This window comes from Cannabis sativa, chromosome 1 (genome assembly GCF_029168945.1).
Source record: "Cannabis sativa cultivar Pink pepper isolate KNU-18-1 chromosome 1, ASM2916894v1, whole genome shotgun sequence".
NCBI classification, from domain to species: domain Eukaryota; kingdom Viridiplantae; phylum Streptophyta; class Magnoliopsida; order Rosales; family Cannabaceae; genus Cannabis; species Cannabis sativa.
The window spans coordinates 42,901,645-42,925,414 of record NC_083601.1 but is presented as its reverse complement, the minus strand read 5'-3'; the positions used below and the strand labels follow the sequence as shown (position 1 = coordinate 42,925,414).

Here is a 23,770-nt window from a genome sequence, read left to right as displayed (position 1 = left end):
ACAAATAACTTGGGCTTGTTTAGCTTGCCCTGCAATCAGCTTTGTCAAGGCCTCAACTTGAGCTGTCAATTTTGTGATGGCATCAACCTCTAGCACACCAGCTACTTTCTTAGTTTGACTCCTTTCAGTTGGCCACTGCTGATTATTTAGAGCCATCTCCTCCAATAGATCGTAAGCCTCATTAGCACTCTTTCTCATAAAAGCTCCACCAGCTGCTGCATCTATCAGAGTTCTAGTGTTACCAACCAACCCGTTGTAGAAATTGTGAACCAGCATCCACTTCTCTATGCCATGATGAGGGCATTTTCTGATTAGATCTTTAAACCTCTCCCAAGCCTCATGGAGAGATTCATTATCTTGCTGACAGAAGTTGTTTATTTCTCCTCGCAGCTTTGCAGACTTGGCTGGAGGAAAGAACTTTGACAAGAATTTTGTTGCCAGATCATTCCAGGTGGCAATAGAATTAGGTGGCAAGGAATTCAACCAACTCTTGGCTCGTTCTCTGAGCGAGAATGGAAACAATCTCAGTCGAATGGCATCATCGCTAACTCCATTAACCTTAAAAGTTTCACAAAGTTCCATGAAGTTAGAGAGATGCAGATTAGGATCTTCAGAAGGGAGGCCACCAAACTGAACTGAAGACTGCACCATTTGAAGGATGGCAAGCTTAATCTCGAAATTGTTTGCATCCACTGCCGGTGGCCTGATACATGACTGCACTCCCGTCAGAGTAGGGAGAATGTAATCTCTCAAGCTACGGCCATTAGCTTGATCTTCCACGGCACCTCCATTATTACCGTTATTACCCCCATTGTTTCCAGCATTATTGTTCACATTGGCAGCCATGATCTTCGATGTTTCGGCGATTCTTTGAAACTCTTTCTTGCCTCTTGTTCTTTCGATTCCTCCTGCAAGTTTTCTCGATTTCAGGATCAACTGGTAATATGACTGTTTGTCCTTGACGGCGCATGCACTTAGGATTCCTGAAATAGATCAAGAAAATATTGCAAGAAAAAGGTTAGAAAAATCAGCAAGAGAAAATATACCAAAGTAGAAGTTAGTATAATTTTATGTAATATTAATCTTTAACAATTCCCCGGCAACGGCGCCAAAAACTTGTTGCTATAAATTATAAACGCTACGCAAGTATACGCAATCAAGTAGTAAATCTCACACAGGTGAGGTCGATCCCACAGGGAATTGGATTAAGTACCACTAAATTATACTTATGATTCTATTCGGTAAATCGAAAGCAATTATGATTTAAAAACAGTAAAATATGAAAGAAATTCAGAAAACTTAATAACACAATTGAAAGTTGAGCAAGATGAGATAATAGGGAGGAGAATCCTGCTGTTGTTTACCCAAATCGTTAATGATTAATTACTATCCTATTCTTGGAGTGAATGACAGATTATGAATTAACCTAGCTCCTTTCAGATCTTCTAGATTCTAAACCACATGTTATCTAATTAATTCCTTAATTAAACTAACATGAAATCAGCATTAAGTAATAATCTACTCGTCACATAAGTCATGCAAATACTTTCGTTTCACATAGAACATTGATTATCTTAATTTTAGCATTCTCAATTCTCACTTTTCAGATTTCGAATTGAGATCATAGAGCATGCACAAGGTGATCAATCTTAAACATGAAATTAAGAACAAATTAAGATAATTTCACACACAAGAATTGAGGAATGGTAATTAAACATTAACTAGGCAAAACATTAAACAACAATCATCATCCTCCCTAAATGGGAAATTTAGTTCAGAAACAAATCCATAACCATTCCTATAGCAATATTCAACATAAATAAATTAAAGAGGAATAGAGAAAGAAACTGTTGGTGGATTAATTCTGAATCTTCACTTCAATCTATGTGCTCTTCCTGCCGCTCTCAGCTGTATTTTAGGGTTTCTGATCGCTCTCCCAGACTTCCAATCGCAGTTTTCTATTTATAACTGAAATTTAGGGTTCGATGGACGAAAATGCCCCTGGTCCGTACGGGATCTCGCCGCGGCTAAGCTTCCTCTCGCCGCGGCGAGATAATTGAAAATAAGGGGTCTCTCTGTATCTCTTAAATGGCCGCGGCGAGACTCTTCATCGCCGCGGCGACTGAAGCCTTCTAGATTTTCGAGATCTAGCCGCGGCCAGGTTGTGTTTAGCCGCGGCCAGATGTGCACAATTACTCAGAAATTGTGTTTTCTTCGGCTCAGCACGTCTTTTAACGAATTTCTGCACCCGAGACCTCTTTTATTCCAAAGAACCTGAAAGCATAGAAAACAAGCGTAATTCCGTCCCAACACAGCTAAAAACGCACATAAATTAGATCCAAAACATAGGCTAAAAATAGCCTAACAATCTCCTTAAATTTTAAATGATCTTTACTAATATACCAAATAACCTTATTTAATATTACTAGACCAAATAGTATTTGTACATAAATTAAAGTCCAAAAAAAATTATTCCAAATACCTTAAGATCGGTCTTAATAATTTTAGTTAGAGTGGTCAGTTTCACCTGTTATTTTATAATTGATATAACAATTTTTAATAATATTTATCAAAATAAAACAAGTAGAATATTAAATTTGACCAATAACAATATAATTATCGTTTAGAATTTCTCTACCGAGAAGCATGCATATATCATTTTTAATTTATTTCTCATATACCATTCCATGTAATAAATGAAGTTTTGGGAGGATTATTCAAACGTTAACGTTTACGTTTTAACTTTGATACTATAAGTTGGAAAGTCACACTAAACTTTCTACAATAGATTATGTAAATAACTTTTCGTCAAAATAAATTAAATCCATAAACATTATTGATTTCATCAAATCGTTAATTAGGTCTGATTGTTAGTTATTTATCACTCACTCAACAAGATCACCTACTCTTGCAAATTTTGAAAAATCACAAATAGTTGAATACAACTAGTATTTAATAATAATATAAATTTGTAAATACTTAGATTTAAATTTCGGTTACAAATAAATATTTAAGTTTAATTTTTAACAGTAATAATACTTAAGTTATATTTTTAAAACTTTCGTAGGTACTTGACTATTAGTGTAAGTCATTATTTATGAGTCATCTTCTTATTAGTATACTTAAATTATTTTTTAAATAAAAATTTAATAACCTAGACCAATTAGTGATTGTCACGTGACAATTTACTTAATTACACTTAATAGTCAAATATATATCTACAAGTTTCAAAAATAACTTATGTATTATTACTGTCAAAATAATTAAACTTATATTATTATTTGCAACTGAGAGTTAAATTAACTTAGGTATATATGTCGCAAATTACTCTAATAATATTGTAAATTATAAGTAACTATATGTGCATTATGCATATACATAAGTTATACATAAAAGGGTGTCTACACATTTGGTACCCTGTATTTAATCTAAATACAAGTTTGGTACCCTGTATTTTTAATAATGTTTATTTGGTACCATGTATTTTAAAAGCATACCTATTTAGTATCCTAAATTTAAATTTTTTTGATAAAATTTAGTCAATATATACTATCAATAGTCTAAAAGTTTATGAATTCTGAATTCAAATTTATTTATTTGATTACATATAATTGAGAACTGTTTGGTTAAATTGATAAAACTGTATTAATTAAAATTTATTTTAGGATACCAACTATGTACAATTTGAAAATATGAGATACCAATTAAGTATTATTGAAAACATATGATACTAAATATTTTTTTCATAAAAACACAAAGCACTAAATGAGTATATTCCCTACATAAAATTGATACAGTGAGCACTTTAATTAGCTTCTCTACTCTATCATTTAAAATATTTTATTAAAATTTTATTTTTATTTTATTTTATTTCACATATTTATATTATATATTACATTGACTTGTTTATTTTTTTTCTCTACATCGGTTTAAATAATATATATTTAATATTTTTTATAAATAAAATATTATATATATATATGTATGTGATATTAAATATGGAAAGAGAAATGAATAAAAATTAATTAAAACATATTTACTTTATATCAATACCTTAGCTACAGTTAGCTAATGATTTTGCATTGTAATAGTACACACGTATTTTAGCTTATCTGATATGTGAGCTTCCTTTAAGAAAATAATAATAAAGAAAGAAAGATATATATTTGACCCAATTTACATGTTTTATTTTAGCTATATATTTATGAGACTCATCTTAAATATTAGTTGAAATGTTTTGTCAGAGAAGGGGGAGAGAAGAGCTGGGGCATGTATTCCACTTCCACGTCAGGTTTTATAAATTAAAATTGATATAAAAAGGTTTTGAATTTTTTCTAATTAAATAAAACATGCACGTCCACATTCTTTTTTTTAGGGAAAGGGTGCCACTAAGCAGAAAGAAAAGCACTAAGATTGCAAGGGTCATCGTCTATCCAAATTGCTACTTCGTCTAGCCCCGAGAACCAATTTGCCAGTTTATCTGCAAAAGTATTGGCCGACCAGTTAACGTGAGAAACCTAAGCCGCAGGGAGATGAGATAAAACTTCCTTGATTTGACTTATGAGGTCGCCAAAACATAAAATGTCTTCTTTAGGGTGGTCCAAAACACGTCCACATTCTCATCATATATAGAACTAGTCAAATTTATAACAATAATAAGAAATGTACACAATCAAATATACACGTGCGTATCTTTATAGACAAGCTAGTCTTACACGTTTTTTCTACTATATTCTACTATTTTTTTAATAATTTTTTAAAAAATTATATAAATCTACAAATTAATATTTTATTATTATTTTAATTTTTTAATTTTATATTTTTATAAAAAATTAAAAAATAGAAAATAAATTTCAAAAAATATTAAAACTTAAATCAAATATAATTAATAATAAATTTTATTTATATACATATATAAAATATCAAGCAATATATATATAAATCTAAATCTATATATATAAAGTGGAGATATAAAGCGGTAACATAGTACTTTAAAATTGCTTTAAAGTTATTTTTCTTTTCTCTCTTTAATTTTCTCATTTCTTTTAATTTTTAATTCATATAAAATTGTTTAAAAATTATTTTTCTCTTTTCTCCTTAATTCTCTCACTTTTTTAATTTTAATTCTACCAAAAATAACTCCATAAAATTGAAATTATAGTAATAATAATACAATATACAACCTTAACATTTTTTATTATTTTTTTTAAATAATAATAATTTAAAAATGATAATTCTAATATGTACGTTTTTGGCTTTTCTTTAAAAAAAGATATAATAATAATAATAAAAGAATCAGTTGTACGTAATACTTGAAATAATATTTCAATTGCTTTTTACCACGTTTAAATTTTTCATTAAAAAATATTAATTAATTTTTAACAAAAGCTTACTTTACGTTTTTTTTAAATGATGATTTTAATGTCAAGTATCACATAATTATAAACTAAAGAGCATTGTTATTGGGCATGAGTGATGTCTTACACCTTTCATATGTGACACTTTACGATTGGTTAACGATATTTTCTATTTTTTTTTTAAGTTATATGAGACATGCTACTTAATTATACTAATAATGATACCAAGAAGGTTGCCTTTTAGCATTTCTCATAATTAAAATATCACATTTTTTTTATTTTTTTTAATTAAGATATTTAAAAAATAATAATCACTTTTAAAAATATATTAATTAATAATAATAGAATAAAATAATGAATTTTATATATTATCTTAAAAATGTTAAAAAAATATATATATAAAATTCGAGATAAAATCTAAGATTAAGATATAGATTTGGAAAATACAATAGTGACAACTACAAGTGAACTACGGTAATGACAAGCGATGAGATACAGTGATGATAACGGGTGAGATACGGTGATGAAAATAAGTGAGATACAATGAGACAACAAGTGAGATACAATAATAACAATAATTTTGATCAATGATCGAGATATGAAAATAATGCATTATGGGGAACACCGTAATTTTGTTCTACACTACCCTATTTATTTATTTTTATAAAAATAATTTATTTTAACAAAACAATTTAAAATACTACATATAAAAAATTTTAAACTTCTTAATAAATAATTTCAAACAATATTTAATAAAATTGTGCATTTAGTTTTAATAAATAAACTTATTCATAATAATATGAAATAAGACAATATATTTATAATTTTATTATGTATTAAAATTATAATTTTAAGTAACTATTTATTATAATATTAAAAGAAATTAAGTTAATTGCGCGAAGAGCGACTATATTACCTAGTTATAAAATAAAGATTTTAAATATTATTCTACAATGTATACCCTTGAAAGGGATGTATTGATGCACACTCTACTTGTTTCGGCATTCAGAAAAAAAAAATTAGTCTAATTTTTTTTTTCATATTCATGTACGTTATAACTATTTAAGATATCCTACAAAATTTTGAGAAATTTGAAATAATTTACATTATAGAAAATAATGTTCAAATAGTCTATTTTACACGCATATAAAATAAAATAGTTATGAGTATAACACAGTGATTGAACGTAATTTTCGGCGTATTAAACTTTTTCGAATGTCTTAAAATTTCGCAAAATGTCTTAAATAACTATAATTTTTTACATGACCATGAGAAAAAATTTGATTAAAAAATTATTTTGGATACTAAAATAATTAAAGATGTATCTGTGTATTATTTTTAAGGGTGTGCATTATAGAATTTTCCAAAAATATTTTAAAGAATGTAAAAATATCTTATTGGGAAGTGCACGATAGCTTTGTGTAATCGGTTGCATTTCTCAATAAAATCCTACATTAAATGAGTGTCGTAATTGCTATAAATCATAGAAAACAGTTTTTTTTATTTGATTTTATTCTTCTTTTGTCGGTGAGCAATGTTTCTATGGATAATAGAAGTGTCAATTTTATTTATTTATTATTATTATTATTTTTTTTTTTGAAAGAACGACATGTTCATTAACTAAGAGCATTCAGGTGAGGTTAATTAGAGTTTTAGCTAAGAAATTTGTTGTTGTAAATTGTGAAGAATAGCTTGATTTTGTAAATTGAAATGTGAAACATTGAGTAGTCGCCTGCATATATAATGTACATGCTTTGCCTCTTTAGAACACTTCCAAGGTGAAACATTGTGATTTGTGAACATATTACTCACGTGGGTGACTCGGTAGGTATAGGTAAGTATTTGAAAATTAGTAAATTGAAACAAATGCAATATATATTATTTATTATTTTGTTTAAGTTGCGGGCCCGGTTGGGTTCAACGAGTTATAATTTGGCCAATCCATTTACGAACGAATACATACGTGTTACTAAAATTTTAATCCAAACTAGTTTCGCTCCCACTTTTTATTGGGCTGTTCGGCCTATACCGGGTTGAGTTGGAGAGAAAATTACATTACATACTTCTTTTAACTTGATGATTTTAATTTTTATCCTTTCTTTTAAAATCTCTTATGTTTACTTTTTTTTTTCAATCATTCTACTAATTTTACTCCTATCACTTAGTTTTCATTATTCTCTAATCAAAATTTTGTCCCAACTTCCCCACAAACCTACACATCCATATGCAAAGAACACAAATCTAATTCTCTTGAAATTATGTTTTAGTTATATGAGTGTATGAGGATAATTTAAGTATAATATTCATAAAAAGAGGTATATTTAAATTAAATTTTATTTAAGGATAAATTTAGTTAATGTATAAAAAAAATGTAATTTTTAATTTCTCCCTGGGTTGGATGGGTTGGTCGGCCCAACCCAATAAATGTGCAGCCCTACAAGGTGCCATTAAATCACCAAAATAATGTTCAAAACTTCTCCAAATTACTACTATTTTTTGTACCAATAATTGTGCACTATAGCAACAGTAAACTTTTACTTTTTTTATTATATATTTATTAGGGGTGTTTATTGAACACATCTAATGGATTTGAACCAATCCGATCCAATCCAATTATTTATTGGGCTTTTTTCATAAATGTACAACAAAAACAAAATAATTACAAAAAAATATGCAAAAAAAAATTATTTTAAAAATTTATACATTTTGAAAACTTATTACATGAAACCATACATTTTTAATATGTTTATTAAATCTCAAAATAAACAATTTCGTAAAATTAATTAAACAGTTTTATAAAAATAAACAAGTTAAATATTTTTTTATTAAAAGATAAATGTTTATTATCTATTTTAGTATGAATTATTATAATTTCATAAGATTTTTTTTAATAAAATACAATATCAAAATTATAAACATTAATGTATATAAATATAAATCAATACTTAAAATTATTAAAAATAAACATGACACGTAGAGTGATATAAATTATAATAAACATATGTGAATATTATTATTTTGTTTATTAAAGTAGTATGTTTAATAAATAGAAAACAAAATAAACATATATATACAAACTATTTTATATTATTAGTATGTTTATTATAATTGTAAACATAAAAATAGACATAGTCAATTTATACTATACTAAAATAAATATATTTTCTTTCTATTGTTTCTATATATTGATTATTTTCTAATGAGTTAGTGAACGAGTTTTTTATTGAAGTATAATTCTTATATTAAAAAATAAATAAACAAACATAACTTTATAAATTCTAAAAATTATTTAATTAAAAAAAATAAACACGACACAATTAATAAACAAAGAAAAAGATAAAGATAAACAATTTTTTATATATATTATTTATTTTCTAAAAAATTACTAAAAAAAATAAACATAATACACGTAGAGTGATATAATAAACTTATGTGAATATTATTATTTTGTTTATTAAATTAGTATGTTTAATTAATAGAAAATAAAATAAATACATATATAAAATATTTTATATTATTAGTATGTTTATTATAATTGTAAACATAAAAATAAACATAGCCAATAAACACATATATAAAATGTTTTATATTATTAGTATGTTTATTATAATTGTAAAGATAAAAATAAACATAACCAATATTACCATATATATACTAATCAATAATTATTACCATATATATATTATAATAAAAATTGAAAAAAAGTTTTTAATTATGTATAAAAGTGTATGAGAAAATGATAATAAGTTTTTTTGCACATATTTTGTAATTAATTAAAATAATGTATACAAAATTGTAAAATGTCCTTATTTATTGGATATTGAATTTTGCCATCCCATACAATCTAATTGAATTGAGTCATCCGATTCAATTCCAACCGACCGATCCAATCGATGCAATAGAATTAGATATCCAATCATTATTGGATGTGATCACAGATTTGAGTGAAATGCACGCCTGTATCACGCGTCTCTCTCTATATATATGAAACAAAGAAGATGAAGAGCAGGGAAAAGAGAAGAAAGAAAGTGAAGCATGGGCAGGTGTTGTTCGTATTTTTTAGTAGTTATTCTATGCACCACTACTGTTGTAGTAACCTGTGTCGGCCACTCACAAAAACCAAATAACAATATTATTGTGCCGTTATTCGTGCTTGGCGATTCAATATTTGATCCCGGTAATAATAACTACATTAACACAATTGGCAAGGCTAATTACTCCCCCTACGGCCAAACCTTTTTTAACCACCCAACTGGCAGATTTTCCGATGGTCGCATTATCCCTGATTTTATTGGTAAACAAACACTACTTTTCTCTTCTATATCTATTTTATTACTCATATTAACTAAATTCTTCTATATATAGTACTGGTCTAACTTAGCCTTTATGTGATATGTTAGCTGAATTTGCAAAGTTACCACTGATTCCACCGTATTTACAGCCCGGAAATCATGAATTTAGATATGGAGTCAACTTTGCATCTGCAGGGTCCGGTGCTATGCCTGAAATTAACCAAGGAATGGTATGTATGACTATGATATATGCGTGTAAGATGGAGTGTGAGTGTGAACTTTAACTTTGGCAGTGATTTGAAATGGAGTATCTGAATATATGAAAATTAGTAGCTAAATAATATTGATCATACCTAGAATTATGATTTTTAATCTAATTAATTCAAAAAAGTTCTATCAATATATATTTGGGCTAGCTCTATCATCTTGTCTAATGGGTTTATTAATTTATTTATTTATTTTTTATTATTTTACAGACTATAGACCTTCAAACTCAGCTTAGATATTTCAAGAATGTAAGGGAGGAGTTGAGGCAGAGACTAGGAGAAACAGAGGCCAAAGCTTTACTCTCAAGAGCTGTGTACTTGTTTAGTGCTGGAAGCAATGACTATGTATACCCTTTCACAATAAACTCCACTGTTATTCCAGCCTATTCTCCCCAAGAATATGTCGGACTCGTAATAGGAAATATAAGTTCAGTCATTCAGGTACTTTCTTTTCTTTTTCTCTTTTTTTTTCTTTTTTTTTTCATTTAAGTCATAATCTGATGTTTTTATTGTAGGAAATATATAAACTTGGAGGAAGGAAATTTGGGTTTTTAAATTTGTGGCCTTTAGCTTGTGTACCATACATGAGAGTAATTGAAGTTGACAAAAATGGTGCTTGTTTTGATCAAATTACACCATATATACAACTACACAACAAAGAAATTTCCAAGCTCCTTCACAACCTACAATATGAGCTCCATGGTTTCAAATATTCTTATATCGACTTCTACTCATTTCTCAAGGAAAGAATGGATCACCCATCTAAATATGGTACTTAATTAATAATCTTGTTATATTACTACTACTTGATCTTTGTCTTAAATATTTTAATTTGGTCAACTAATAACAAGAATTTAAAATGAATAATACATTTGAAGGTTTCAAAGAAGGAATGGTGGCTTGTTGTGGCAGTGGGCCGTACAGAGGAGTTTTGAGCTGTGGAGGGAAGAGAGGTGTGAAAGAGTATGATCTGTGTGAGAATCCTAGTCAATATCTTTTCTTTGATTCTGGTCATCTAACAGATAGAGCTTACCATCAATTTTCCATACAAGCATGGAGTGAAGGAGACTCTACTTTCATAACGCCTTATCATCTAAAAGCATTATTTGATTTTAATTAAAGTTAAAGTATATAAAAAGAATAATAATATATGTATCAATAATTGTTGCATCGTGATGCATAATCATATATGATGAGCTCAACAATGGATGGATGTTGTTAATAGTACTATGTTTTTTTTTATTATTATTAATTTTGTGATAAAGTTTTTACAATCGATCTCATCAATATTACTTTATGTTTTTTGAAAGAGTTTAAAGGATATTTTTGCCAACATAAATTTGTAAACATTTATTTTTGTAATCGGATCTAATAATTGTTTATGTTATTCAAAAAAAAAAAATAATGTTTTAGTGGAGAAAGTTTTTTTTTTTTCTTTGGAGATATAGTGGAGAAAGTACTCAAATTTAGTAAAGTAAGAATATTTTTTTATACAATCTAAAAAGACTATACATAAAATATATACAATCATAACACATTTTACTAATTTAGGTATAAAATTATAGTTTTTTTCAGCAATGTATAAAATATACAAAATCATAGTTGAAATTTTGGCAATCCTTGACTTTTATAGGCCAAAGCATCTGACGTGTTATCCCATTCACATGATGTGTGATTTTTAAAAATAAAATAATTTTGAAAGGATTTTTTATTTTTATTTTCTTTTTTGAAAGGATTTGAAAATCACTTTTTTTAAATAATAAAATCACATTAAAATAAACAAAATTTCTATTTTATTTTCAATGGGACCGGGATTGTATTTGGAAAAACACAAAAGAAAGACTAAAAATATGTGTATGAAAACCGTGGGAGAAAGGACTAAACGAATCATTGCTATAATCCTGATCCCCTTGTTGGCACACACACAGCTCCTACCTAGTTCATAAATCAAACTCAGATTGAGCGTTTTAATGAAACAAAACAAAGAGTGACTCAGATTGAGACATGACAATTGTGCGGTTAACAACCTTAACGTTTCTCTGGTTTATATCTATACTCCTTATTAACCCTTCACTCTCCGGCGTCGTCCATGCACAGTTGCCTGAAAAACACGTGGCCCTCTTCGTCTTCGGCGATTCACTATACGATCCCGGTAACAACAATTACATCAACACTACCAATGACTACAGAGCCAACTTCTGTCCTTATGGGAAGACTTTTTTTCGTTTTCCCACCGGTAGATTCTCGGATGGTCGTCTAATACCTGATTTTATCAGTAAGATTTCTACGAAAATCTGTATTTATCAATACATCACTTTATTTAGCAGATGGTTTTCTAAAAAAATCTCTGTTTATTACTACTTTTTAGGTGAATATGCCAAACTTCCATTGATTCCCCCATATTTAGAGCCTGGGGTTTCCAACTATGCATATGGGGTGAACTTTGCCTCTGGTGGGGCTGGAGCTCTTGTTGAGAGTCATCATGGTTTTGTAAGTAATCTTAATTTATCTGCCCTTCTTAAGCTTGATCATCATGATCAGTTAATTCGTTTTGAATCCTCTGTTTGCGTACTTTCATTAATGTTTAGGTGGTAGATCTTCATACTCAACTAAAGTACTTTAAGAAAGTGAAGAAGCGGTTGAGTCAAACACTAGGCCCTGCTAAAGCCAAGAAATTGATCTCTGCAGCTGTTTACATGTTTAGCGTGGGTGGCAACGATTACATTGACCGTTTTACGGCTAACTCCACCGTTTTCAACAAGAAGTATAAGAAAGAATACGTTGGCATGGTGTTAGGCAATGCAACCCAAGTTCTTCAAGTAATGGATGGATACCATATATAGCCCTTTCTTTAAATTCATGCTTGTATATCTGAAAAAGGGTTATGGCTAATAAGTTGATGCATATATATTTTTCGTTTTAATCAGGAAGTATACAAAAGAGGAGGAAGGAAATTTGGGTTTGTAAATGTTCCACCATTGGGTTGTCTTCCAGGCCTCAAAATGCTTAAACCATATAATAAAAGTGTTTGCTATGATGAAATTACATCTCTGGCTAAAATACACAAGGCACTACTTCCTAAAGTCCTAAAAAAGATACAGAGTGAACTTTATGGTTTCAACTACACAATTTATGATTTGTTTACTTCTATGAGTAAAAGAATTGATGACCCTTCCAAATATGGTAAAGCTCTTATACCAGCTTACATGACTTGTTTCTTCCTTTCTATAATTGGTAAATAAATTCATTAGCTAATATTTTTCATTTTTCCTTTTTTGGGAAAGGTTTCAAGGATGGTAGTATGGGATGTTGTGGCAGTGGTTTATACAGAGGAGTTTATAGCTGTGGTGGGATGAGAGGAGAGAAAGAATTTGAGTTGTGTGATGATGTTGGTAATTTCTTCTTCTTTGATTCTGTTCATCCATCTGAAAAGGCATACAAGCAACTATCACACATGTTTTGGAGTGGGGGCCCTGATGTCACATGGCCTTACAATCTTAAACAATTTTTTGAATTTTAGTGGCCAATATACATTCTACCGTGCATCAAAGGACAAGACCCTACCGGGAGGATCTTCACATAGAGGAGGAGCATAGTCTTAGTATTTAATATTATATCCTTTATAAAAATAAGTAACTTTTATTTCTGTGTGCATGTACGTATTAATCCATGAACGTCTATGTAAATTAATGCACATTGTCTTAGTACAAAGGAAAATATGTAATATATAAAAGTACTACAGATGAGTAAAACCAGAAATGTGATATTAATATCATGATTAATTATATTTACAAGTAATATATATACAAGTAAACAGCTGTATTACAACGAAATGTGATATTAATCATGATTAGTAAAGCCAGAGGACTATATATTATGGGCCTTGCTCTTAGAAATATAATAATTATTGGGTCTTTTATTTGAAAAATATATAGTATTTTTGAAAATTACTAATAAATATTTATATTTTTAAAGAGAAAATATTTTTAGGCCCTGAACTGGGTGGGCCCTAAGTCCAGGCCTAGTTCGCCTAAGTTCAGGCCCGGCCTTGTTTGGGGGCATTGATTTTAGAGGAAATTACACTCTATACCCTTTTTATATTGTCCTATTTTATTTTTACCTTCTTTTTTAAAATCTATCATTTTTACCTCTTTTTTTAAACATTGTACCAATTTTACCCCTGCCACTTCAAGATACTCTCCATGTGATTCTCTTATGTAAGGGTATTTTGGGTACAATACATATAAAAAGAGGTATGTTTCAAATAAATATAAAATTAGAGGTAAATTTGATTAATTGATGAATAAAAGAGGCATTTTTCAACTTACCCCTTGATTTTATCTATATCTTCAAGGATGTTTTTATTGTTAACCTTTAAATAAAGAAAAAGAGTAATTTACAGCATAAATATTTAATTTTAATTTTTGATTGTAAATAAATAATTAAGTCTAATTTCTTACAATAATAATACTTAAGTTATATTTTTAGAACTTCTGTAGGTACCTATTAAGTGTCAAATTAATGGTCACACGATAGTTTTTGATTAGTCTAAGTTATTAAATTTTTATTTTTTATTTAAATATACCAATAAGAAAATAACACATGTATATTGACTTGACAGTTAACGGGCATGTACCTACAAAAGTTTCAGACATATAATTTAAGTATTATTATTATAAAAAATTAAACTTATGTATTTATCTGCAACCGAGAGTTAAATTAAAATATTTATGATTTATATAAATTTCATTTCGTCTCTTTTCAAAAAAAAAATAGTTTATTAATGTAACGCTAATTTACCACAATTGAAGAAACTATATATAACAAATAACTTTAACTACATCTACAAGCTAAAAATTATATTATCATAACAAATTTGATTAATTTATCTATAAATTATAGTTTTTTTGTTAGCAATGTATGAAAGTATATAATATTATGGTTGAAATTTTGGCAATCCAAATAGGCCAAACCATGTGACGTTTTACCCCCTCTTACAATATGTGTGAATTTGAAAATCACTTCTTATTTCTTTTATGGTATTTTCTTAAAAAAAAAAAAATGGGAAAAAACAAAAAATAGCTAGAAAGACTAAAAATAGAAGTGTATGAAAACCGTGGGAATGGACTAGACTAATCGTCGCTATCCTGATTTGATTTCCTAGTCCTTCATAAATGAGATTCACAGTGAGCGTTTTAATGAAACAAAACAAAGAGCGACTCACATTGAGACATGACAATAGTGCGGTTAACACCCTTAACGTTTCTCTGGTTTTTATCTTTACTCCTTCTTAACCCTTCAGTCTCCGGCGTCGTCCATCCCCAGTTGCCTGAAAAACACGTGGCCCTCTTCGTCTTCGGCGATTCACTATACGACCCCGGTAACAACAATTACATCAACACTACTAATGAATACAGAGCCAACTTCTATCCTTATGGGAAGACTTTTTTTCGTTTTCCCACCGGTAGATTCTCCAATGGCCGTCTAATCCCTGATTTTATCAGTAAGATTTCTAAGGAACTCTGTATCCATCAATACATCACTTTATTTAGTAGATATGTTTCTAAAAAAATGATCTTTTTCTTTCTACTACTATTATTATTGTTACTACTTTTTTTAGGTGAATATGCCAACCTTCCCTTAATTCCCCCATATTTAAAGCCTGGGGTTTCCAACTATGCATACGGAGTGAACTTTGCCTCTGGTGGGGCTGGAGCTCTTGTTGAGAGTCACCAAGGTTTTGTAAGTAATCTTAATTTTCCAGGCCTTCTTTAAGCTTCATATAATGAGTTAATTCGTTTTGAATCCTCTGTTTGGGTACATTATTACTGTTTAGGTGGTTGATCTTCATACTCAACTAAAGTACTTTAAGAAAGTGAAGAAACGGTTGAGTCAAACACTAGGCCCTGCAAAAGCCAAGAAATTGATCTCTGCAGCTGTTTACTTGTTTAGCGTGGGTGTCAACGATTACAGTGACCGTTTTAAAGCTGACTCCACTGTTTCCGACGACAAGTTTAATAAAGAATACGCTCGCATGGTTTTAGGCAATGTGACCCAAGTTCTTCAAGTAATGGATACTACTGTTACTACATATTTATATAGTTCTCTAGTGAATTCATGATTGTATATCTGAAAGTGGGTTATGGTTAATAAGTTGATGCATATATTTTTTTTGTTTTGATCAGGAAATATACAAAAGAGGAGGAAGGAAATTTGGGTTTGTAAATGCTCCACCATTGGGTTGTCTTCCAAGCCTCAAAATACTTAAACCAGATAATGAAAGTGGTTGCTATGATGAAATTACATCTCTAGCTAAAATACACAATGCACTACTTCCTAAAGTCCTAAAAAAGATACAGAGTGAACATAATAGTTTCAACTACACAATTTATGATTTGTTTACTTCTATGAGTAAAAGAATTGATGACCCTTCCAAATATGGTAAAGCTCTTATACAGCCTATATGACTTGTTTCCTCCTTTCATTAATTGGTAAATAAAATCATTAGCTAATATTTTTCATTTTTCCTTTTCTGGGAAAAGGTTTCAAGGATGGTAGTATGGGATGTTGTGGCAGTGGTTTATACAGAGGAGTTTATAGCTGTGGTGGGATGAGAGGAGAGAAAGAGTTTGAGTTGTGTGATGATGTTGGTGATTACTTCTTCTTTGATTCTGGTCATCCATCTGAAAAGGCATACAAGCAACTATCACACATGTTCTGGAGTGGGGGCCCTGATGCCACATGGCCTTACAATCTCAAACAATTTTTTGGATTTTAGTGGAATTGAAGGTGTTTTTCAAGTATAAATCTTACAAATTTCCCGTCACGACTCACGTGACCAGTACCATTCTACCATGCATCAAAGTACAAGACCCTTGTAACGGGAGGCTCTTCAGTCTTCACAGAGAGCAGCATGTATGTTTATCTCTGTGTGTTCGTGAGTAGACTATAATCCATGTATCATGTATGTTTTTTTTTTTTTTTTTTTTTTGATGAAAGTATCATGTATGTCATATCTATGAATTAATGAGTACATTTTCTTAGCTACTACTTGAATATTATAGCAAAATGTCAAATATATATATATCTGTAATTATAACAAATATTCCATATGTTTTCAAAAAAATATTAAAATAACTTACAATATTGTCAATATTCCATATGTTTTCAAACAAGTGTGTTGTAATATTTTCTTAATTAATTTATTAAAAAAGTAAAAATATTTTCTAAAAATATATTAAGAAAAAAAAACTATTTAAAAAAAATTGAAAATAATTTTGTTTTATTTTTTAAAATTTTAATTCTCAATCAAAAAATTAAAATAATTTTTAATTTTCTATTTAAGAAAATAAAAAAGTACTTACTATTTAAGAAAATAAATAATTATATATAAATTCCTGTATTATAATGTATAGTATTATATTAAATTATATTTTACACAATACTTATGTAAAATTATATGTGTTATTAATTTTTATTTAATTTAATATAATACAATAAAATAGAATACTTATAAAGGAGTCCTATAGCCATATTATATATTATAGACTGTTAGGAAAAAAAAAATCTCCAAAAACATGGAGATCACTCTACTAACAGGGACTAAAATGATACTTCCAAAATCTACCATTTGCCGTTTCTTAAAAAAAGAAAATACAATTATTTTTATAGTATTTATTTTATTTTAGAGCTCATCAACTTCTTGTACTGAGAGAAAAAGACAGCCAGAAAGACTATAAAAATAAGTGTATAACATGAAAACCATGGGATTGTGAATGGTCTCTGAATGAATCAGAGCTATCCTCACTACTCATACTTTACATTTTAGAGCGTTTTATACAAAACAAAACAAAACAGCAGTGATCCAAATTGAAACATGGCAAGTGTGGGGTTTGCACCCATAACGTTTCTCTGGTTAGTCTCTTTACTCATTCTTACTTCAACAGTCTCCGGCGACACCTATATACGGCTGCCAGCTGTCAAACACGTGGCCCTCTTCGTCTTCGGCGATTCACTATACGATCCTGGTAACAACAATTTCATCAACACCATTCCTGAATACCAAGCCAACTTCCCTCCTTATGGAAAGACTTTTTCAAGTTTTCCCCCCGGTAGATTCTCCGACGGTCGTTTAATCCCTGATTTTATCAGTAAGATTTCTACAAAAAAATGAGTACAATATCAATACATCACCTTATTTAGCAGATGGGTTTCTAATTGTTTTGATTTCTAATGTATTTAGGTGAATATGCGAGGCTTCCATTGATTCCCCCGTATTTAAAGCCTGGGGTTACCGACTATGCATATGGAGTGAACTTTGCATCTGGTGGAGCTGGAGCCCTTGTTGAGACTCATCAAGGTTTTGTACGTAGTCCTATGTATTAATTACTTCATCAACCAAAATATTAAATTCTTCTTAAGCTTAACTTTAAATCCTCTGTTTTGGTTAGGTGGTAGACCTTCATGCTCAAGTAAGCTATTTCAAGAAAGTAAAGAAACAGTTGTGTCAAACACTAGGCCCTTCAAAAGCCCAGAAATTGATCTCTAAAGCTGTTTTCTTGTTTAGTGTGGGAAGCAACGATTACATGTCTCGTTATAAGAAAGAAAGTGTTGGCATGGTGTTAGGCAATTTGACTCAAGTCCTTCAAGTAATGAATATAGTATATTCTTCTTTAACTCATTGAATTTAATTTATTCATGATTGGTTAATTAATGAAGTGAATCGTGATGCATAATTTTTAATCAGGAATTATACGATATTGGAGGAAGGAAATTTGGTTTTGTAAACATTCCCCCAATAGGTTGTCTTCCAGGGATAAAAATGCTTAAACCAGAAAACAATGGTGCCTGCTTTGATGAATTCACATCTCTATCTAAACTACACAACCTATTACTTCCCAAAGTCCTAAGAAATATACAGATTGAACTTGATGGTTTCAACTACACAACGTTTGATTTTTTTACTTCTGTGAGTAAAGTAATGGACCACCCGTCAAAATATGGTAATAATGCTAGCTAGCTCCTCTGTCTTTAATTTATAATTCTTCCTTTGTTTTTTGTACATATTATTTGTTGAATAAATGTTTTTCTTTTATATGTCCTTAAGGTTTCAAATATGCTAGTACGGCATGTTGTGGGAGTGGTCCGTACAGAGGAGTTTATAGCTGTGGTGGGAAGAGAGGAGAGACAGAGTTTGAGTTGTGTGATGATGTTGGTGATTATTTTTTCTTTGATTCTCTTCATCCATCTGAGAAGGCATGCAAGCAATTATCACAGATGTTTTGGACTGGGGGCCCTGATGTCACTTGGCCTTACAATCTTGAGGAATTTTTTAAATTTTAAATGGATTTGAAATGAATACTATCATTGTGTGTATGAAACTATAGTCATAAATTGAGAATAAATGAATTAAGTCCATGAAGTCGGAGGTTTTTTTTTTACTGGCTGTTGAGAAAAAATTAAGGAACGTAAATGAAATTATAGCAACATCGTAATCACACATATATGATTTTAATTTTTACAAAAGGAAGTCTTATAAATTCAAATCTTTCTTCTCAAGAAAATATATAATATACAACATTAGGACCCTTAATTTAACAAAAAAAATATTAGTGTTGGGAACAGATTTGGCATGACTGATCAATTTAAAATTGAGTGCTATCTATTATTTAAAAAACAAAAATATTCAGAACGGGAGACATGCCGATGATCGGCCTGGGATGATTTAGGCCAATCATAGTGTATTTTAACTTCTGGAATTGTCTTTTTGTTTATTTATATTTTTTTTTTGGTTTGACAGATGTTAGACACACGCTTATAAGTTATAATCCTTTTTCACAAAAATAAAAATAAAAGAAAAAGAAAAATTGCTAAGAGGCCCATTGGTGCCTAACATAATAAATTACTAGTTTCATATAATTTAAGAAAATATTACTAACTAATTTATACCATTAGTATCCAATAATAATATTAAAAAAAATGGTAAAGTGAAAGACCTTTTGTAGTCTAATTTTCTATTTGGAAAAGTTTGTAGATTTGTTGTGGTTAAATCAAAGGAAAGTAAAATTGTAAGCCACGCACATTGATAGTGAATTCATAAAGAATTTTTATATTTATATTATATGTTGGAAAATTAAACATGTTCATAAACATATTGATGATGAGATCTGTCAACTTTACAAGGAATTAACGCCTTTGAATAGTGATTTAGGCCGCCATGCTAATTGTTAGCTTTGTCATTGTCAAAGAGAAAATAAGACAGTCTAAGTAAGACTTTTTTTTTTTTTTTTTTGGCTAATTAGTAATTTTTCTACTTTATTATTTTTTGACTCCGATGTTGCTACGATGTGTGATGGCTGCTGGGATGTGAATGGCTTGTTAGAACAGATTAAAAGCTTACTCTCCAATTAATTCTACTGTCATTGGTTTATCATTTCTGTATAGAGAAGCTAATTATGCTTTGACTATTAAGGATAGTGCTACATGGATTAGGCTCGATGTTGCTACGATAAGTGCAATTTTTTATTATTTTTTGTTCATGATGTTGTTTGCGGTGCAGGTAGTGCAATTTTTTACTATTTCTTCAAATCAACCCGCATATGCAGTTTTTCTAATTTTCCAAACCGTACTCGCCACGCGAAACTAAAAAGTCGTAAAAATCGCACCGCAAAAAATAGTGTCGTGCAGTGCAGTTTCTGCAATTTCTATGGTTTGGACAATCACCAAATAATTAAACTATCACAAATACAACAAAATTTGAGCAAACACTTATCAAAAATACCATAAAAGTTGAAAATAAATATGAAAAAAAAAAAAAATTCAACAATACCATAATTAGTAGGCTTTGGACTGGGCCTTCACACATGGACTGAAAATTTAAGTTTCAACAATACCATAATCTTAATTTTATATATACATATATATTTTACTTATAACAATATAAAATCTAATTACTCATCCAAACTAAATGAAAATACTAATTAGTTCGATTAAATGTGATATATTTAATTTTTGGACACCTCATCCAACATTCGATTCGATCCAATTGGATATTCAAAAATAACATCAAATCCGATCCGATCATAATTGGACATTCAATATTTGGCGATCGGTTATAATTGAATCGGTCAGTTCTCATTAGATTTGATCAATTTATACACACCTCTAACTATAAATCAACTATAAATATCCCTAAAACTATAAATAAACTATAAAACAAAAAAAAATATTATCGTTCTTACTGAAGAGATATTTTTGTAAATAAAAAATTTCAAAGCGAAAAAATATAAAAATTATCATGTTGATATATTTTTATAATTTTTTAAAAAATTTTGGTTTATTATGTAATTTTTTCTTTAACTGGTTTTACAACCATTTCAAAAAAAAATGAAACTCGTTTACAATTTTAGTCACACAAGGTCCCCTCAAAAAAGGGCTATTTACAAAAATATGGGAAAATAAAGATAAGTTTTGATATATATGGCATAAAAACTTAATTACACTAAATATGACATTTTTTTAAAAAACTTACAAATATGGAAAAAAGTCTTGAGGAATGCCATAAAAAACTTTAAATTTGTGTTTCTTTTTATTTATTTTTTCTTTTTTAAAAAAATAAAATACTAAAATAAATAAAAAATGATCTCAACTATAGATATTTTTTTTTTACAGAGATTAAACTTGTTTTTTTTTTATTTAAACTACTATTTTTTTTTCTTTGTTTTTTTGTTAAAAACTAATTATTTCATTAAAAGCAGCAGGAAAAAAAAACCAGTTTCATCAACATCATCCTGAAGAAAAAACAATATAAAAAATTATAATCTAAGATAATATAAACTTTAAAAATCAGTTTCATCAACATTGAAAGAAACTATTAATTTCATTAAAAGAATAAAAAAAATAGTTTCATTATGTTATTAGAATTTTTTTTCAAAGTTACTTTTTTATTATTTTGTTTCTAGGTTGGAAACTTACACTTATATTTTGTTATTAAATTATTGGTAGGCATTATGTGTTGTTTTGATTATATTTGTGATTAGTATTTTTTTTTTTGTATATTTGTGTGTGTGTAGGTTTTTATTTGATTGTCTGATGAAACTGGTTTCAATTAATTTTATTATTAACATTTGTATTTTGTTATGATTTTTTATAACGTCAAAACTGGTTTCACATGTCGAAACTGGTTTCACAGGTTTTAACTGTTCTGTAATGAGGTTGCTCAATTTTTATGATATTATTATATATTTTTTCGTTTGTATAAAACCAGTTTTATTATTGTATGATATTTGAACAACAATTTTTATTTTATTTTAATTAATCAGTTTCTAACACACATATTATTTTATTATTTTCATAACTGGTTTTTTTAAGTAACTAGTTTTTATAACTAATTTTTTTTTTTATTGTTGTTCATAATTGAGTTTTATTCAATTTTTTTATTAATTTATTTCAAGAAACTGGTTTTTATTTGTTTGTTTTTATTTTGGTTGTTTTACTAACTGGTTTCTCACATTCCACTGTTTTTTTTTTGTTATTCTTTTATGGTTTTTATTGCACTTTTGTCTCTTTAATTTTCTTTGTTTCTTTTTTTTCTCTTTGATTTAAATTTATGATTCTCTTTGTTATATTTGTTGCATATTGTATGTTTAAATTAACTCTAATTTTTGAGCAAGCAAATAAAAAATTAAATGCCAAAATAAAGAATGAAGTTAAAAGTTTGATTATTAGGTATTAATATAAAATTTATATGTTCGAAACTGGTTTTTAAATTTAGTATCGTTAATTTGTAAAAGTTTAGTTATTAGGCATTGTGTATTTTTTATTATGTTATTGATGAAACTATTTTTTTTTTTGCCTCTTTTCATGAAATAATTCATTTCTTTTAATATTGATGAAACTGGTTTTTAAAGTTAGTATCGTCTTTAGATTGTAATTTTTTTCATTATCTTGTTGATGAAACTATTTTTTGTATTCTTTAAATGAAATTATTAGTTTTTTTTAATGTTGATGAAACTAGTTTTTAAAGTTTGGATTCTTTTTAGATTATGATTTTTTATATTGTTTTTTTTTTCAGGATGATGTTGATGAAACTGGTTTTTTTTTTCTGCTGTTTTTAATGGAATAATTAGTTTTTAACAAAAAAAAAAAACAAATAGTAGTTTAAATAAAAAAAACAAGTTTAATTTTTGTAAAAAAAAATGAAATATAAAAATGTACACTTATTATATATATTAAGAGAAAAAAATTAGGTTGAGAAAAAAAAATTAAAAAAAAAAAGAGACACAAAGAGAAATTAAAAAAAAAATAGAGAGATAAGCGAAAGAAAGAAAAAAAAAAGTAACAACTGACTTCAAAGTTGAAAAGAAAAAAGAGAGCCAAAATTAACTAAAAAATATATTAAAAAAACAAAAAAAAAAAACTTTTTGAAGTTTCAATAAGTAAAAAAGAAAAAAAAATTAATAAAAGTATAAAAGTAAAATGTTCTTGTCAAATTAAAAATGTAATGTTTGAAAAAAAATGTAGTATTTGGTGTAAATTTTTCAAATAAAAAGAAACCCTAAAATGTAAGTGTAAAATAAATTAAAAAATAAATAAAACTAATTAAGCTAAAAACAAAAACATAAAACATGGGATTGGATAATAAGTTTATAAAAATATGGCATATCAAATACCATAAAAAATCTTAAATGTGAAAAAATGCCATAGAAGAGTGGCAAACCTAAAAATGCCATATTTTTCTAACTTTGTTATGAAATCCCATATTTCATGTCATTTTCACCTCAAAAAACAGGGGAAAAGAACAACCAAAAAGGCCCAAGTTCATTTGTTCAAAGAGAAAAAGGGGGCCCAAGTTCAT

At 28.3% G+C, this 23,770-nt stretch overlaps 4 protein-coding genes and 1 non-coding gene across 5 annotated transcripts; all 5 read left to right on the top strand.

Moving 5' to 3' along the window:
• Positions 1-286: 286 nt before the first annotated feature.
• On the top strand, positions 287-393 carry LOC133033748 (small nucleolar RNA R71). Its single transcript, XR_009685816.1, has one exon. It is a non-coding gene; the product is annotated as a small nucleolar RNA R71 (small nucleolar RNA).
• Positions 394-9,285: 8,892 nt separating this feature from the next.
• On the top strand, positions 9,286-11,179 carry LOC115707162 (GDSL esterase/lipase 1). Its single transcript, XM_030635028.2, has 5 exons — positions 9,286-9,651; positions 9,758-9,879; positions 10,126-10,356; positions 10,431-10,686; positions 10,794-11,179. The coding sequence occupies exons 1-5, from the start codon at positions 9,393-9,395 to the stop codon at positions 11,033-11,035; spliced, it is 1,110 nt and encodes a 369-aa protein (XP_030490888.2). The 5' UTR covers positions 9,286-9,392; the 3' UTR covers positions 11,036-11,179.
• A 540-nt stretch (positions 11,180-11,719) lies between these two features.
• LOC115707160 (GDSL esterase/lipase 1) lies at positions 11,720-13,706 on the top strand. The gene is made up of 5 exons (XM_030635026.2): positions 11,720-12,190; positions 12,284-12,405; positions 12,504-12,734; positions 12,843-13,098; positions 13,200-13,706. The coding sequence occupies exons 1-5, from the start codon at positions 11,920-11,922 to the stop codon at positions 13,433-13,435; spliced, it is 1,116 nt and encodes a 371-aa protein (XP_030490886.2). The 5' UTR covers positions 11,720-11,919; the 3' UTR covers positions 13,436-13,706.
• Positions 13,707-14,986: 1,280 nt separating this feature from the next.
• On the top strand, positions 14,987-16,974 carry LOC115707161 (GDSL esterase/lipase 1-like). The gene is made up of 5 exons (XM_030635027.2): positions 14,987-15,418; positions 15,536-15,657; positions 15,752-15,982; positions 16,101-16,356; positions 16,458-16,974. The coding sequence occupies exons 1-5, from the start codon at positions 15,148-15,150 to the stop codon at positions 16,691-16,693; spliced, it is 1,116 nt and encodes a 371-aa protein (XP_030490887.2). The 5' UTR covers positions 14,987-15,147; the 3' UTR covers positions 16,694-16,974.
• Positions 16,975-17,458: 484 nt separating this feature from the next.
• On the top strand, positions 17,459-19,336 carry LOC115705096 (GDSL esterase/lipase 5). The gene is made up of 5 exons (XM_030632335.2): positions 17,459-18,065; positions 18,158-18,279; positions 18,366-18,563; positions 18,662-18,917; positions 19,022-19,336. The coding sequence occupies exons 1-5, from the start codon at positions 17,792-17,794 to the stop codon at positions 19,255-19,257; spliced, it is 1,086 nt and encodes a 361-aa protein (XP_030488195.2). The 5' UTR covers positions 17,459-17,791; the 3' UTR covers positions 19,258-19,336.
• The last annotated feature ends 4,434 nt before the right edge of the window (positions 19,337-23,770 follow it).

Bases quoted from the DNA above. Each gene is read 5' to 3' on its own strand.
- LOC115707162 (XM_030635028.2), top strand. From the start codon at position 9,393: ATGGGCAGGTGTTGTTCGTATTTTTTAGTAGTTATTCTATGCACCACT. The intron at 10,357-10,430 runs GTACTTTCTTTT...TTTTTATTGTAG, and splicing joins ATATAAGTTCAGTCATTCAG to GAAATATATAAACTTGGAGG. The intron at 10,687-10,793 runs GTACTTAATTAA...ATACATTTGAAG, and splicing joins GGATCACCCATCTAAATATG to GTTTCAAAGAAGGAATGGTG.
- LOC115707160 (XM_030635026.2), top strand. From the start codon at position 11,920: ATGACAATTGTGCGGTTAACAACCTTAACGTTTCTCTGGTTTATATCT. The intron at 12,735-12,842 runs GTAATGGATGGA...CGTTTTAATCAG, and splicing joins ATGCAACCCAAGTTCTTCAA to GAAGTATACAAAAGAGGAGG. The intron at 13,099-13,199 runs GTAAAGCTCTTA...TTTTTGGGAAAG, and splicing joins TGATGACCCTTCCAAATATG to GTTTCAAGGATGGTAGTATG.
- LOC115707161 (XM_030635027.2), top strand. From the start codon at position 15,148: ATGACAATAGTGCGGTTAACACCCTTAACGTTTCTCTGGTTTTTATCT. The intron at 15,419-15,535 runs GTAAGATTTCTA...TACTTTTTTTAG, and splicing joins TCTAATCCCTGATTTTATCA to GTGAATATGCCAACCTTCCC. The intron at 15,658-15,751 runs GTAAGTAATCTT...ATTACTGTTTAG, and splicing joins TTGAGAGTCACCAAGGTTTT to GTGGTTGATCTTCATACTCA.
- LOC115705096 (XM_030632335.2), top strand. From the start codon at position 17,792: ATGGCAAGTGTGGGGTTTGCACCCATAACGTTTCTCTGGTTAGTCTCT. The intron at 18,066-18,157 runs GTAAGATTTCTA...TAATGTATTTAG, and splicing joins TTTAATCCCTGATTTTATCA to GTGAATATGCGAGGCTTCCA. The intron at 18,918-19,021 runs GTAATAATGCTA...TATGTCCTTAAG, and splicing joins GGACCACCCGTCAAAATATG to GTTTCAAATATGCTAGTACG.